Source organism: Erpetoichthys calabaricus, chromosome 8 (assembly GCF_900747795.2).
Source record: "Erpetoichthys calabaricus chromosome 8, fErpCal1.3, whole genome shotgun sequence".
Lineage (NCBI taxonomy): Eukaryota > Metazoa > Chordata > Cladistia > Polypteriformes > Polypteridae > Erpetoichthys > Erpetoichthys calabaricus.
The window spans coordinates 15984468-15999499 of record NC_041401.2 but is presented as its reverse complement, the minus strand read 5'-3'; the positions used below and the strand labels follow the sequence as shown (position 1 = coordinate 15999499).

The window sequence follows — 15032 nt, the reverse complement described above, 5'->3', positions numbered from 1 at the left end:
ATATATATATATATATATATATATACAATCATATGAAAAAGTTTGCCAACCCCTCTAAGCCTGCATAATAATTTACTCTACTTTCAACAAAAAAGATAACAGTGGTATGCCTTTCATTTCCTAGGAACATCTGAGTACTGCGGTGTTTTCCGAACAAAGATTTTTAGTGAAGCAGTATTTAGTTGTATGAAATGAAATCAAATGTGAAAAACTGGCTGTGCAAAAATGTGGGTCCCCTTGTCATTTTGCTGATTTGAATGCCTGTCACTGCTCAATGCTGATTACTTACAAAACCAAATTGGTTGGATTAGCTCGTTAAGCCTTGAACTTCATAGACAGGTGTGTCCAATCATGAGCTATAAAGGTATTTAAGGTGGTCAATTGCAAGTTGTGCTTCCTTCCCTTTGACTCTCCTCTGAAGAGTGACAGTATGGGATCCTCAAAGCAACTCTCAAAAGATCTAAAAACAAAGATTGTTCAGTCTCCTGGTTTAGGGGAAGGCTACAAAAAGTTATCTCAGAGGTTTAAACTGTCAGTTCCAACTGTAAGGAATGGAATCAGGAAATGGAAGGCCAAAGGCACAGTTGCTGTTAAACCCAGCAGGTCTGGCAGGCCAAGAAAAATACAGGAGCGGCATATGCGCAAGATTGTGAGAATGGTTACAGACAACCCACAGATCACCTCCAAAGACCTGCAAGAACATCTTGCTGCACATGGTGTATCTGTACATCGTTCTACAATTCAGCGCAATTTGCACAAACAACATCTGTATGGCAGGGTGATGAGAAAGAAGCCCTTTCTGCACTCACGCCACAAACAGAGTCACTTGTTGCATGCAAATGCTCATTTAGACAAGCCAGATTCATTTTGGAACAAAGTGCTTTGGACTGATGAGACAAAAATTGAGTTATTTGGTCAGAACAAAAAGTGCTTTGCATGGTGGAAGAAGAACACCGCATTCCAAGAAAAACACCTGCTACCTACTGTCACATTTGGTGGAGGTTCCATCATGCTGTGGGGCTGTGTGGTTAGTTCAGGGAATGGGGCCCCTGTTAAAGTCGAGGGTCGGATGAATTCAACCCAATATCAACAAATTCTTCAGGATAATGTTCAAGCATCAGTCACAAAGTTGAAGTTACGCAGGGGTTGGATATTCCAGCAAGACAATGACCCAAAACACAGTTGGAAATCTACAAAGGCATTCATGCAGAGGGAGAAGTACAATGTTCTGGAATGGCCATCACAGTCCCCTGACTTGAACATCATCGAAAATCTATGGGATGATTTGAAGCAGGCTGTCCATGCTCGGCAGCCATCAAATTGAACTGAACTGGAGAGATCTTGTATGGAAGAATGGTCAGAAATACCTCCATCCAGAATCCAGACACTCAAAGGCTGTAGGATGTGTCTAGTGGCTGTTATATTTGCAAAAGGAGGCTCAACTAAGTATTGATGTCATATCTCTGTTGGGGTGCCCACATTTATGCACCTGTCTAATTTTGTTATGATGCATATTGCATATTTTCTGTTAATCCAATAAACTTAATGTCACTGCTGAAATACTACTGTTTCCATAAGGCATGTCATATATTAAAAGGAAGTTGCTACTTTGAAAGCTCAGCCAACTGTAAACAAAAATCCAGAGAATTAAGAGGGGTTCCCAAAATTTTTCATAAGACTATATATATATATATGTATGTATGTCAGAGGGGGGCACTTTTACATTTTTTTGTACACTGGGTGGTTCCATTAGGCACCCACTGTTGGGACTGGGGGGTGATAAGTTAAAAGGCTGTCTACTTATTAATGGTATTTGCTGTCTTGCAAGGGAGTCACTGCTTTGAAGTCTAGCCTTGGAGGATGTCTGTATTTACCTGGCTTGGAAATATTGGTTTCTAATCAGCATATCTGTACTTTTTAATGTTTGGTAACCATACATTTTGTTAACTTGTGTTTTCAGTAATTGTTAAACCCAGGCAATTTAGATGTGCCATTGATTAAACTGTTTGTCCAGGACTGACAACAGCAGGGACTGAAGTAAATATAAACTCCTGGGCAGCAGAAGGCAGGAGGAACAGTCCACAGGAAACGCTGCCAAGACACTCGGAAAGGGCACAGGGGCTCGCAGGCAGACAAGGGTACCTGGCTGGCACGACGTGAGGCACAAGGACGGCAACACTTCCAGGGAGGAAGAGACAGCTCCACAAAGAGACGCCGGATGTGGGTTCAGCGAGAGAGGGAATCTGCATGAAAGGACCCAGCAAAGCTGACAGACGAGAAATGAGGCGTGCCTAGGTCCCAGCAACACAAGGAGCCCAGAGTGGAAGAAAAAGGAACAACGAAGAGACGCTGACAGGGAGTCAACAGTTTGACACAACTTCTGTAGGGGAATGAGTGTCCGGGGAACAGAGTGCATCCATGGACAGATGAACGATTAAGTGTTGGGGTAACGCAGTGAGCAACTTGGACTCTGCACCACTAAAGGTTGTATCCTCCAATTCTTGTTTTTACAGACTTTTAGAGTGTGGACTGTGTATTTTCCTTTAAAAAAAGGAAATTAATTCCTGATATGTTTAGGTTCTGTTATGTTCATTTATCTTTTTAATGTACCTTATATTGTCTTGTACAATAGAACTTACTGTTGCTTTTTTCTGAAATTACTGTTGTGTCTTTCATTGTGTGTTTACTCACCACCCAATTTAAAGAAACCTGTGTGCTACTATTGGTAAATTTCAGGAGTTCCCAGTCTCTTAATAAAACTGGGTGGTGTAGTCGGATATTTTAATGGTGTCTAAGTTAGATTACCTATAAGCGTGACCAGACACCTGTTACATATATATATATATATATATATATATATATATATATATATATATATATATATATATATATATACATATACATACAGTGGGGCAAAAAAGTATTTAGTCAGCCACCAATTGCGCAAGTTCTCCCACTTAAAAAGATGAGAGAGGCCTGTAATTTTCATCATAGGTATACCTCAACTATGAGACACAAAATGAGAAAAAAAAATCCAGAAAATCACAGTCTGATTTTTAAAGAATTTATTTGCAAATTATGGTGGAAAATAAATATTTGGTCACCTACAAACAAGCAAGATTTCTGGCTCTCACAGACCTGTAACTTCTTCTGTAAGAGGCTCCTCTGTCCTCCACTCGTTACCTGTATTAATGGCACCTGTTTGAACTCGTTATCAATATAAAAGACACCTGTCCACAACCTCAAACAGTCACACTCCAAACTCCACTATGGCCAAGACCAAAGAGCTGTCAAAGGACACCAGAAACAAAATTGTAGACCTCCACCAGGTTGGGAAGACTGAATCTGCAATAGGTAAGCAGCTTGGTTTGAAGAAATCAACTGTGGGAGCAATTATTAGAAAATGGAAGACATACAAGACCACTGATAATCTCCCTCAATCTGGGGCTCCACGCAAGATCTCACCCCGTGGGGTCAAAATGATCACAAGAACGGTGAGCAAATATCCCAAAACCACACGGGGGGACCTAGTGAATGACCTGCAGAGAGCTGGGACCAAAGTAACAAAGGCTACCATCAGTAACACACTACGCCGCCAGGGACTCAAATCCTGCAGTGCCAGACGTATCCCCCTGCTTAAGCCAGTACATGTGCAGGCCCGTCTGAAGCTTGCTAGAGAGCATTTGGATGATCCAGAAGAGGAATGAAACCAAAATAGAACTTTTTGGTAAAAACTGTACTCGTCGTGTTTGGAGGAGGAAGAATGCTGAGTTGCATCCAAAGAACACCATACCTACTGTAAAGCATGGGGGTGGAAACATCATGCTTTGGGGCTGTTTTTCTGCAAAGGGACCAGGACGATTGATCCGTGTAAAGGAAAGAATGAATGGGGCCATGTATCGTCAGATTTTGAGTGAAAACCTCCTTCCATCAGCAAGGGCATTGAAGATGAAACGTGGCTGGATCTTTCAGCATGACAATGATCCCAAACACACCGCCCGGGTAACGAAGGAGTGGCTTCGTAAGAAGCATTTCAAGGTCCTGGAGTGGCCTAGCCAGTCTCCAGATCTCAACCCCATAGAAAATCTTTGGAGGGAGTTGAAAGTCTGTGTTGCCCAGCAACAGCCCCAAAACATCACTGCTCTAGAGGAGATCTGCATGGAGGAATGGGCCAAAATACCAGCAACAGTGTGTGAAAACCTTGTGAAGACTTACAGAAAACGTTTGACCTCTGTCATTGCCAACTAAGGGTATATAACAAAGTATTGAGATGAACTTTTGTTATTGACCAAATACTTTTTTTCCACCATAATTTGCAAATAAATTCTTCAAAAATCAGACAATGTGATTTTCTAGATTTTTTTTCCCATTTTGTCTCTCATAGTTGAGGTATACCTATGATGAAAATTACAGGCCTCTCTCATCTTTTTAAGTGGGAGAACTTGCACAATTGGTGGCTGACTAAATACTTTTTTGCCCCACTGTATGTATGTATGTATATATATATATATATATATATATATATATATATATATATATATATATATATATATATATATATATATATATATATTCACGGCATTCGTAGTCTGTGTCACAACGAACCACACGCCGTGGCGCAACGTTAGGAGCATCGCCTCTAGCGCTGACGTCCGAGGTTCGATTCCCGAGAGGGAGTGCAGTGGAGTGTGTACGCTTGATGAGCCCAGAATGAGGGCGAAACACGTGTCGCGTACTCTTTGCATTTATTTGACAGTAAACTATTTCAACCATATATATATATATACACACACACACACTCCCATACATTATGTCAAATATACCAATAATAACACAGTATTTTGACAGAATTTATTAGCCTAAAGTAACCACACTGTACATTGTTCCCTGTGAGAGTGCTTGTGAACCAACCAACCAACCTAAGTTTGATGTCCCACGTTGTCTATTTACTCATCAGTGCGATAAACACCATTCATTGATCTGAAGGGGACAGAATACAGCTGGGACCTTCAACCTGCAAAATGAAAAATAAATGAAAATGAATTAAATACTGGGAAATTAAAGAATGTCACCATTGACACTTTATCAGCTGCCATCACGCTCAATAGTCAATACATCGTGCTCTGTTTTTTCAACATGAAAGTGGTCTAAGCCTCTTATTTTTATGTAGGCATGTTGAGCACTTTTATAAAATTTGTATTTTACCTGTAAATTTGTTACAGAACTCTGAACCTGTAATCAGTGAAGAACACCATAGCATTTAAATTTTGACAAGTTTTACTTATGAGAGGCAGTGTAGCCCCCTAGTGGCTAGTGTATTGCACCATAACTTATTGAAATAAAAAGGTGATCTTCAAGACTCATTTCTTTTTGTTATATATTAATGTCATTGATAGCCAAGTTAAATAACTGTAAAATTCAGCAGTATTTGTATGATGCAGTTTGACATTTATTTGCTCCAACTGTAAATAAAGTCACGTATGACTTTCAAATGACAGAGTCCAGAAGGCTCCGTTAAACTTAAAATGGTTTTAAATGCAAGTAAAACCAACTTTAAACATGTTTCCGTCACACTCTTTTAATTAAGATTTGCAAACTTGATACCTTTAGTGCATTACTTCTCGAGTGTGTAACTAGTTACATGTATCTTTGTATCTGAACTGATGACAGGTAATCCTTTAAAACTCATACTTGGGAATTAATAAAGATGTTGAGAAGCAGGCTATGATTTCTTTATAGGAACAAGTTATACTTTTCAGTTCCTGAGAGGAAAAATCGTGTTCAGTCTGTTTTACAGTACTTGATTACCGTGACATCATGTATATGAAAGCTTCTGAAAAATTCAAAAAATTATACGGAGTACTGTCCATTCAGCACATCACATTTCAATCTTGTTTACCCAACTTACATCATCACCTTGACTTTTGAAGAGCCCCACATCCTCCTGTATACAATACTACTTCACTACTTCATAACTTATTCCATGATCTATGATTTTCTTCCCCATCTTCTTCTTCCATCCTTTCCCACTTTTGTGTGATGTCGATGTGCTTTATCAGCCTTCTCCAAACAGCTCAGTCCTGCACCTCCTAACCAGTCAGACCCTTCAGATCTTTTTCTTTATCCATCCACATCACTTTGGTCTCCCTCACTTTCTCTTCCCCTGTACCGTCACTCCCATTACCTTTTAACCCACAGTCATTGTCTCTTCTCAACCTACTTTCCTGTACTTTCCACTTTTGTTGTACCTACGATTTTCACATTTCTTATTCTGTCCATTTTTGTAGCTCCACATATCCATCTCAATATTCTCGTTCTTACCACATCCATGTTCTTCTCCTGCTCTCCCTTTATTGTCCATGTCTTGGCTCCATACATCTTTGCTGGTCTTAAAAACCTCACCATTAACCTTTGCCGTAATACTTCAATCACACAATACTCCTGATGCCCTCTTTCAATTGTTCAATCCACAATGCACTCTTATGGCATCTAATTTTCCATCTTGGGCTACCGCTGATCCTAGATATTATTTCAGTAGCTCTCCCTGCAGGAGAATCCTGATCATAATTTACCCTCACATATTATCTTCTTCCTATTTATCTTCAACCATCTCCCTTCCAAAGCCCTTCTCCATTCTTCTAACTTTCTTGTTTCTAGTGCTACACAACACAATGTCAGCAGTAAAATGCCTGCACCAAGGGGATTGGTCTTTTATTCCATGGCTCAACACATCCATAACCATATCAAAGAACTATGGAGGTATCTATGATTATCTATGTGGAGAAAAACTTAACATTTTTGTGAATTTACTGTGAAGAAGTTTCCATCTGTATCTCTGTGTTCTTCTTGTACTCATTTTATAGTATCATAAAACCCACAAAATAACTCCCTTCATTATTTTGAACATTTCAGTCATGTGACCTCTTTACATCTATTTGCTTAAAACAATACATTTTGACTCCTTCAATCTTTCCACTTCACTTAAATCATATAAACTCTAGTTGCTCTACTTCCGACTCTCCTTAGCTCTGATACATATTTTTTGTAATATTAAGATAAAAACTGTTCACAGTATTTCATATGAGCCCTCTCTTGTAGGTTTTATAGCTTAAATTATAACCTTCCTTAACTTGTACTCATCACATCATGGCACTATACCTCCTAACATCCTAATAAAGCAAGTTATACTTTTGTGTTTTATACCCCCAGGGTGTATGATCAATATTCACATGTAATATTCTTTTCATTGCTTACATCTCTAGATGATATTTATCACAAGGCACTTCACTTTATCACAGGAAACATTTACACAACTCCTCATTGTATTCTACATTCAAAAGTGGGCCTTCGTTAACCTACAGAAGCATGCCCCATTACTTGATATTTAATTAAACGTCCATACTAGTTGGCCAGCTATACGTCTAGCACTTAAATAGACCTAAAAATGAATCAGCTAATTGAAACTCATTTAGCAGTGTGCAACTGCAATGTGCAAAACATACAATGCCACTCACAACACGCTCAATCAAGGGACTCATTCTTAACATGCCCATTTGTGTGAACTAATTAATGCATTGCACTTTCCTTTCCAACAGATGGTGCATACAACTGACATTACAACCTAATAAAGGAAAATTAAAATTGAAAAAAATTGCAGGAAATTAAAAAAAAGTCTGATAGGATAGTCTACTGACTTTCTCACACAGACGGAAGTTGCTGATGGTCTGACTATGGGGGGTCTCAAACTAGAGTACCTGGTGGCCCAGCGTGTCCTCTTTATAGCTGTTAGAATCAGAATTTATTATTTATTTAAACAATTTGTTCCTGCTATCATTTGGCTTTGTTAAAGAGGGCAGGTAAACAGAATGCCTCATGGACATCAATGAAATTAGTACGTATCACTCTTTACATTTTACTTTATTTTTTCTAAAAATAATTCCTTCATTAGGTTATAGTGTCAGTTTGTCTGGTGCCTAAATTATGACAATACATTCTCAACAGCAATTCTGATCTTTGTGATACCTGTTGAAAAAAAATGTATTACTACATGCACTACATAAATAGATTCCAACAGATGACACAACGCAAATGTTAAATGTTGAAAAAGGCTCAACTCTGTCCAAACTCACTAAGAAGTTAAACCAATTACAACCAACTAACCATTGTCTTAATTTCTAACTGTAACACTTTAACTATATGGTGTTGATGTTTCTTCTTTACTCTTCAGTAATTTGTTTTCTGATAACGAAGATGATGGGTGTGTTGGAAGGCAAGGCAGCAGTCACTTTGTGAGTAACGTCAAAGGGCATGTCCACAGTGAGACTGGTGGATGTGGGCTGCAGTTAAAAACTTCTCAATCTCAATTAGATGCTAGACAGACTGAAATGTGCTTATATTCTCAAGATCACTACTGTACATTACCTGTTTGCTATCAATAAGGTATTCAATTTGATCTTTAGGTTCATCAACAAGGTTGCAGGGTTTTTATCTTTTGCAGCTACTTGCTTTTTTGTTTTTTAACACACCTGTAATTTAGAATCAAAAACAATTATGCGCCAATAACTGATCACACCTGAACCATTTGAAAATATATTAAAGTATCATATAGTGTACAATAATTCCAAATTATTTTTGCTCTGAACCTTTATGCCAAGGACATAAAGCAGGAAGCCACCTGATGAGACCCCAGTTCACCACAGCATACGCACAAACTCCATTCACCACATGTTTACTGAAATGGGTGGCCAAGCTGTTGTCACTAAAATATCCTGATAGCATGTTTTTGGATTGTAAAAGAAAAACCACAAGAACTTGGGTGGAAATCATGCACATTATGCTTTACCGAAAGGATTCCAGCCCAGAAGAAAACTTTGGCTTCAAGTACTATGAGCCAGAAAATATGTAACAGTAGGCAGGAGGGCATTATTGCTGTGAGCTGAACATGAGCAGCTATTACATGCACAAGTGAAAAAAAGCATACTATGTGGTCAGCCTTTCTTTACTCAGTTTCAAATAAAAATAGCCGTTAAAACAAACACAATATATTCTGTTGCAAAAAAAAACACACAATGAAGTTTAAAGCTCATATACTTTGTAGTTTCAATTTACTGTTGCTCAATAGCGTTCACTGTGAAAAAGGAACCGAGGTTAGAGTCACATATCATACATATACATTAATGGACACACAAACATTTCTTTCTTTTGATTCACAGCTTCAAAATATTTCATACCTTGAATCTGAAACTTAATACCTATTCAGGTTTCCATAGTGGCATTCAAAACAAGAGAAAACATACAAATCTCCAGACACATGTCATTTTCAAATGAGTTTTCTACTCAAGCCATGAACAAACACACTTGAAAGTTTTTTTCTATTTTTTTCTTATGAAATCATCACTATCCAAAGCCTATTTGAATCCAATAAAGGACTCACTTTAAAGATACAATTACAGCTGCCCCATGCTGCCAGTTGCAGCATTACATCCGTCTTCAGATTCTGTAATCAGCTTATACCAGGTGCCATATCACATTCAGCACACCACCGGCAGTCAATACAGACATCCCCCAACACACAGAGGCTGGTTTTGTCAAATGTTTTATTGAGTGTAGACATCTGGGGTACTGTAAAACATGCATTATCTGTAGATTCAGAAAGGAGCAAGTTGCATTGTCCCTGCTGTCAAATGTGTCAGGTTTGGCTTACATGATGGAGATTAATGAAGTGTCACAAGGGTAATATGGCTCCCAAAATGCTTCTACAATTTAGAGTAGGGCCTTAATCTTAAATAGCAAAGCTGTCAACATTTAGTGGACCTGTGCTTTTGGGGGAGCTGTACTATTGAAGCCAAAAACAAACAGGCATAATACAGTTGGGAAGAAGAACTGCAGAACCTTGGCAGGTATCAATCACAGTTTCCAGCTAATTTGGCTTAAACAATAAACACCTTTACCCAGCTGCACAGTTCATTTATTATGCTAAATGCTTTAAAATGAAAATCATTTCTTCTTCGGCTGTTGTGGTGTATTAAATTTAAAAAAGATAACATCCCCATCTTCAACGATGTAATTTCTGCCCTGTTGCCTGTATTTTCCAGCAGCCTGCAAAACACAATACAAATAAATAAATAAATATGCAGATACACAAACAGAACTATAAGACACATTTAAAAATAACTTTTTTATGTAAAACACTGATAGGAAAACCAAAAACCTTAAAGGCTCACTTTCACATGTATGTCATTTTTCATTTTCTTCTAAAATCTGTATTTTTTTTAATAAACAGTAAATATTTCATATTGCTCACACAAAATAACCCAACTATTCTTGCCTATTGTTGGAAGAATTGATTAATTAGCAATAACACCGTAGTGGTGACAAGCTTCATCCCAACAAAAGGTGAAGAGACATGTGCTGGCCCTCCATCTCCATTGCAGAGGTTACGCCCTCTAGCTTCTGTAGTCTTTGTTTTGGCAGTGCCCAAACACCACTCATGGGGAGCTAGGGGCGTGGTAAAAATGGTATCTTTATCTTGTAGAAGGGAACATGATTTGCCCCACAATGTGAATGCATGGCAAATCAGGTACGAAAATACACTTTAAATAAAACACAAGTTCACAACTATTAAGACACCCATAAGTTAAGGGATATACACATAAAACAATAAACAATACAATAAGTGTACATACAGATACACTAAAAAGGAAAAGTTATAGACCAATGTTTAAGCTGTATAGCCTTCAACTCATGTCTGTGTGTGAGTTGACGGCAGGCAGTGATAGAAGGACAGTGATGGATTGGCGTGATGACCCTAATGGAAGCCAGTTTCCTACCAGGAATGGAAGGCCAAGGATGGACCAACATGTTGACCAGGAAGGGTGCAGGTACCTTTCCCAGAAGTAAAGAGGGTGTCTTGCTTTCCCAGGAGGGTGTTTTCCCCTCCATACACAGAGTGGCAGCATCCCATTTGTGAACACCCATATGGATATCCACAAGGCTGGCTGGGAATTGCAGTCCCTTGGGACAACCCTGTTGGGGTCCTTAGGTGGCGCCAGAGGGAGCTGCAAAGGATTGTTATATTCTCTACGAAGAGCTTCCGCCTGACCCAGAAATGCTTGCAGTGTGCAATGCTGTATCACTGGAAGCACTCCTAGGACTGTCATAAAAGAAACCTGGTTACCTGCATGAGTGATCAGAGTAAGGGAAGTGGATGAGACTATGTTGGAGATGTGGAAGGAAAACAATAAATTATTATTTTTTGTGCAGTCTGAAAAAAGAGGAAATAGGAAAACTGTGGAAATATTGTGTTGAATAAACAACTTATATTTGAACCCAGGACTGTGTTGTGTAGTTGTGTCTGGGGATTTGGGGTGCTGCACCACACCCTGTTGGTCACATTATATTTTATATATATATATATAAAATACACACATATATATATATACACATACATACATGTATGGTTCACTTTTAATCTACCTAGTTCAACTAAAACATATTTTGAATAACTTTACATAAGTTTGACATAACTTAAAGCCACTTTATTATTTAATGTCATTTCAGCGTATGATGGATCAGCATATTTTAAAGCATACTAACCTTTCTTAATGGTGTACATAAGCATATAATCACTTTTTCAATTTATTTATTAATGTGAAGATTTTAAATAAAAGCAAGGCTTTTCCCTTAATATTATATCTTGAACTGAAGCACACTGGCAAGTTAAAAAGCTCATGTAAAAGTCACACAAGGAGTCAAAGATATTAACTGAAACTGTGACCTAGTTATTGGCCACTAGGGGGCAACACTTCCTATCAGGGAGACTGGGCTGGACATACAGGTACTATTTTAGTGTACTGAAAATTAAATACTAGCTACATAGCAACATGCAAATCTTATGCAGGAGTTACCCAAAACAAAATAATATAATTTTAAGTACTATTTTTAAGGTTTGAGGCATTTGATATGGCCAATCGGCAACTATTACACTATTCAAGAAACCAAACTAATTTGCTCATTTAAAATTTGTATATCACAATTAAACTAACATGAAAGAAATTATAAAGTTAAGTCAAATTCTAAATCATACCCATATAAATAATTGTGCAGAATACTTAGATTGTTCTAAATAAATACATATTAAACAACATTTTTAGGTCTAAATATGGAACAAAAAATATTTTTATGGCCTGTCTTTTCTCATCAAACCTAGTATAGTTTACTTGATGTGCTAATATTCATTAGTTTATACATTCTGGCTCTCTAGAGTGTACAATTAATTAAAAGAAACGATGTTCCCTTTAAATGCTCGGGAGACCATTTAATCCATTCTCAATACCACCAGAAACACTGCTTGCGAGAGAAAAAAAAAATCAATGGCTATTTGTGATTCCTGAGTATGTATTAAACTAGACACGTCTAACCAGTTCATTTGCACTTGAAAGCAGCCATCTGGAGAAGCAAGCTTTGCCTAAGCAGATATGATTACTAATAATGTGATATCCCTGTAGACTATAAAGCCCACACAGAGCTATTCAATGTCTAGTTCATAGAACTGACATTAAATGGTATTAGTTATGCTGTACTTGTGTTCAACACAGAAATCAAACTTAAAAAAGGATTAGCCTGATAACATGCAGTGAAAACCTCTACTCAGATCACAGCTGAGCATTCAGACTTTAACTTTGGAAATTTCACTTTTATGCCAATGTGTTGAATTTTTTAACCCTCTCCCCTCCTTAATGAACATGACTGAAAGGATTTCCAAATTAATCTGTTTTGTATAAAGTAGTTAAAACATTAAGTTATAACTATCTAATCCCTTATAGAATTCTCTGTCTGCCACCATTTCTATTGAAGAGCCCTAAATAAGACTTGAAAAATAAAGAAATCTTTTACGGTGGAAATGTGGTCAAGTAAGCTGAAGCCCAAAAGATCAAATAAACCCTGCATTTTGGGGTTATTATTAACCTTTAAATATTAGCTGAAAACTACAACATCATTTAGTAAAGTAAAATGGTAAGAAGTGACATCCGCTCAAAAATTTGATGGATAGATGGATTTAGGAAAGACTTATTATCCATCCCTGCTAAATTAGACAATTGTAACAACAATAAACTCACCTTTAATAATTCCAAAGGTATCTAATAAAGCTTTAAAATTCTATACCAATATTTCTCATTATGATTTGGGATTCAACATAATCAAAAATAATGTGAGGATACCGCCTAATTATTCTAATAACCTTTAGAACTTAGCATTGAAGCGTCTTCTTTATTCCAAGACTCTCACACACCTATGTTTTTTTCTGCATCACATTTATTTGTGAAGAATTTCACAGAAAATATTATAAACATGTATGGTACATAATATTATTTTCCATTGTTAATAACACGATTGCAATAATCACCACGTTTTTAAATCAAACACAATTAACAACAAAGAAATTGCATATCAGCTTATAATTACTCAAGCAAAGGATAATAGGGCTGACCCGTCACAGTGTATATTCATTTAATATATGGTACAAGATGTATAAATAAATGGAGACACTGTCTTATTTGACTTTAAAGTAACAGAGGGCATGTGGCCTTGTGGCTAAAGAGCTCAAATTAAATTGTAGCATTACATATTCAATCAACACCTCGTTCCCTTGTGATTTAAGCAAGCTACTTAAACTAACGCTTGTGACTTCTAAATCACCTTTAAGATAAGAATTAGTCAAGTAAATAAAGACGTAATGTCTACTGCTATGTTGGGTACAGTTTTTTCCCCAGAAAAGTATAGATTAAACTGTACAGAAACATTCAGCCAGGTCTAAAGGCTCGCCAATCCCAATATTTGTTGTAACATGTTTGTCTGAATAACCTTATTTCTATTCTAATTCCAAATTTTTTGATAATGTTCAAAAACTTGAAAGGGGACAGTAGGAAGATTCAAACTGAAGGGTAGGGTGCAATCAGCTTTTACAAGTTAACTCTGAAACATTTTACTTAACTACTTTCATGGTTAAGCCATGGTTCTGTCCATGCCTTGTTTATGTGTGTTTTTGTTTATTTTTATTTAGATATTATTTTGTAGTAATATGATTTTGCTTTCATTCTTTTTGTATTTTATGTGTTTTCTGCCCTGTCAACTTTAAGAAGAGCTCCAAGGGTTGGGACACCTAATGCTTCAGTTGGAGAACCACCCCCAGTAGTACCTAAGGAGCAGGAGCAGATATTTTACTACTTCGGGTATTGTGATGGTTCTTGTCATAAGCTTTGTGCCGTGTTCTGAACTTGGATTCTTTGGTTTTGATCACCTGCCATATACTGGTTTGTGTTATTGGATTTGTTGCTTGTTTTGCTCTTTTTATTGTTCCTGCCTTTGGTTTGCTATTCTTTTTTTTATTTTTTAAATTAAAAATAATGAGAAGTCAAGCAAAATGATACATTTTATTGACTAACTGAACAGATTACAATATTTCCGCTTTTCAGGCAGCTAAGGCCCTTCTACGGGCAAGATACAATACATTATGAAAGCTTACATATTGTAATCTTTTAAGCTAGCCAATAAAAGGTGTCATTTTGCTTGACTTCTCATTGCATCCATAATGGCTAACACGGTACAACAAGCTACAATTATAAATAAAAAGTTCTAATTTAAAGGAACTTTGTTTTGTTTTGGGACCAGAGTATTTTTTCCCACAGTTATACAATTTCCATTTTTCTGTGGATATTTTAGCTCTAAAAGCCATTCCCACATTTTTGGGTATGTGTGGAACGTAAGCCTGACTCTTAAATTTGGGGTCAGACTGCCTAAGTTGGCAAGTCCCTGAATCAAAGCAACTATAACCTGAAATTCGCTTCAGGAAGATAATTAGTGCTTTATTTGAACTTTGTTTTCCTTTGTGTTGGAGTAATTTGCAAGTTCTGATTTTACAGTTCTGCATGTGCCCCTTCCTGTTTATGACAGTGAAGTTAAATTTAAATATGAATTACTTCAAATACAGTACACACCATCTAATAAGAGACACTGTTTTAACAGTACACATT

The 15032-nt window shown here is 37.2% G+C and overlaps 1 protein-coding gene across 2 annotated transcripts in view; it reads right to left on the bottom strand.

The window, feature by feature from the left end:
- Positions 1 to 9579: 9579 nt before the first annotated feature.
- The window catches only part of ola1 (Obg-like ATPase 1), a 296977-nt gene continuing 291524 nt past the window's right edge, over positions 9580 to 15032 (bottom strand). For both annotated transcript variants that reach the window (XM_051930680.1, XM_028806276.2), the window contains exon 11: positions 9580 to 10098. In XM_051930680.1, the coding sequence (XP_051786640.1) occupies positions 9997 to 10098 (102 nt within the window). In that variant the 3' untranslated portion in view covers positions 9580 to 9996. The remainder of the gene's footprint in view (positions 10099 to 15032) is intronic.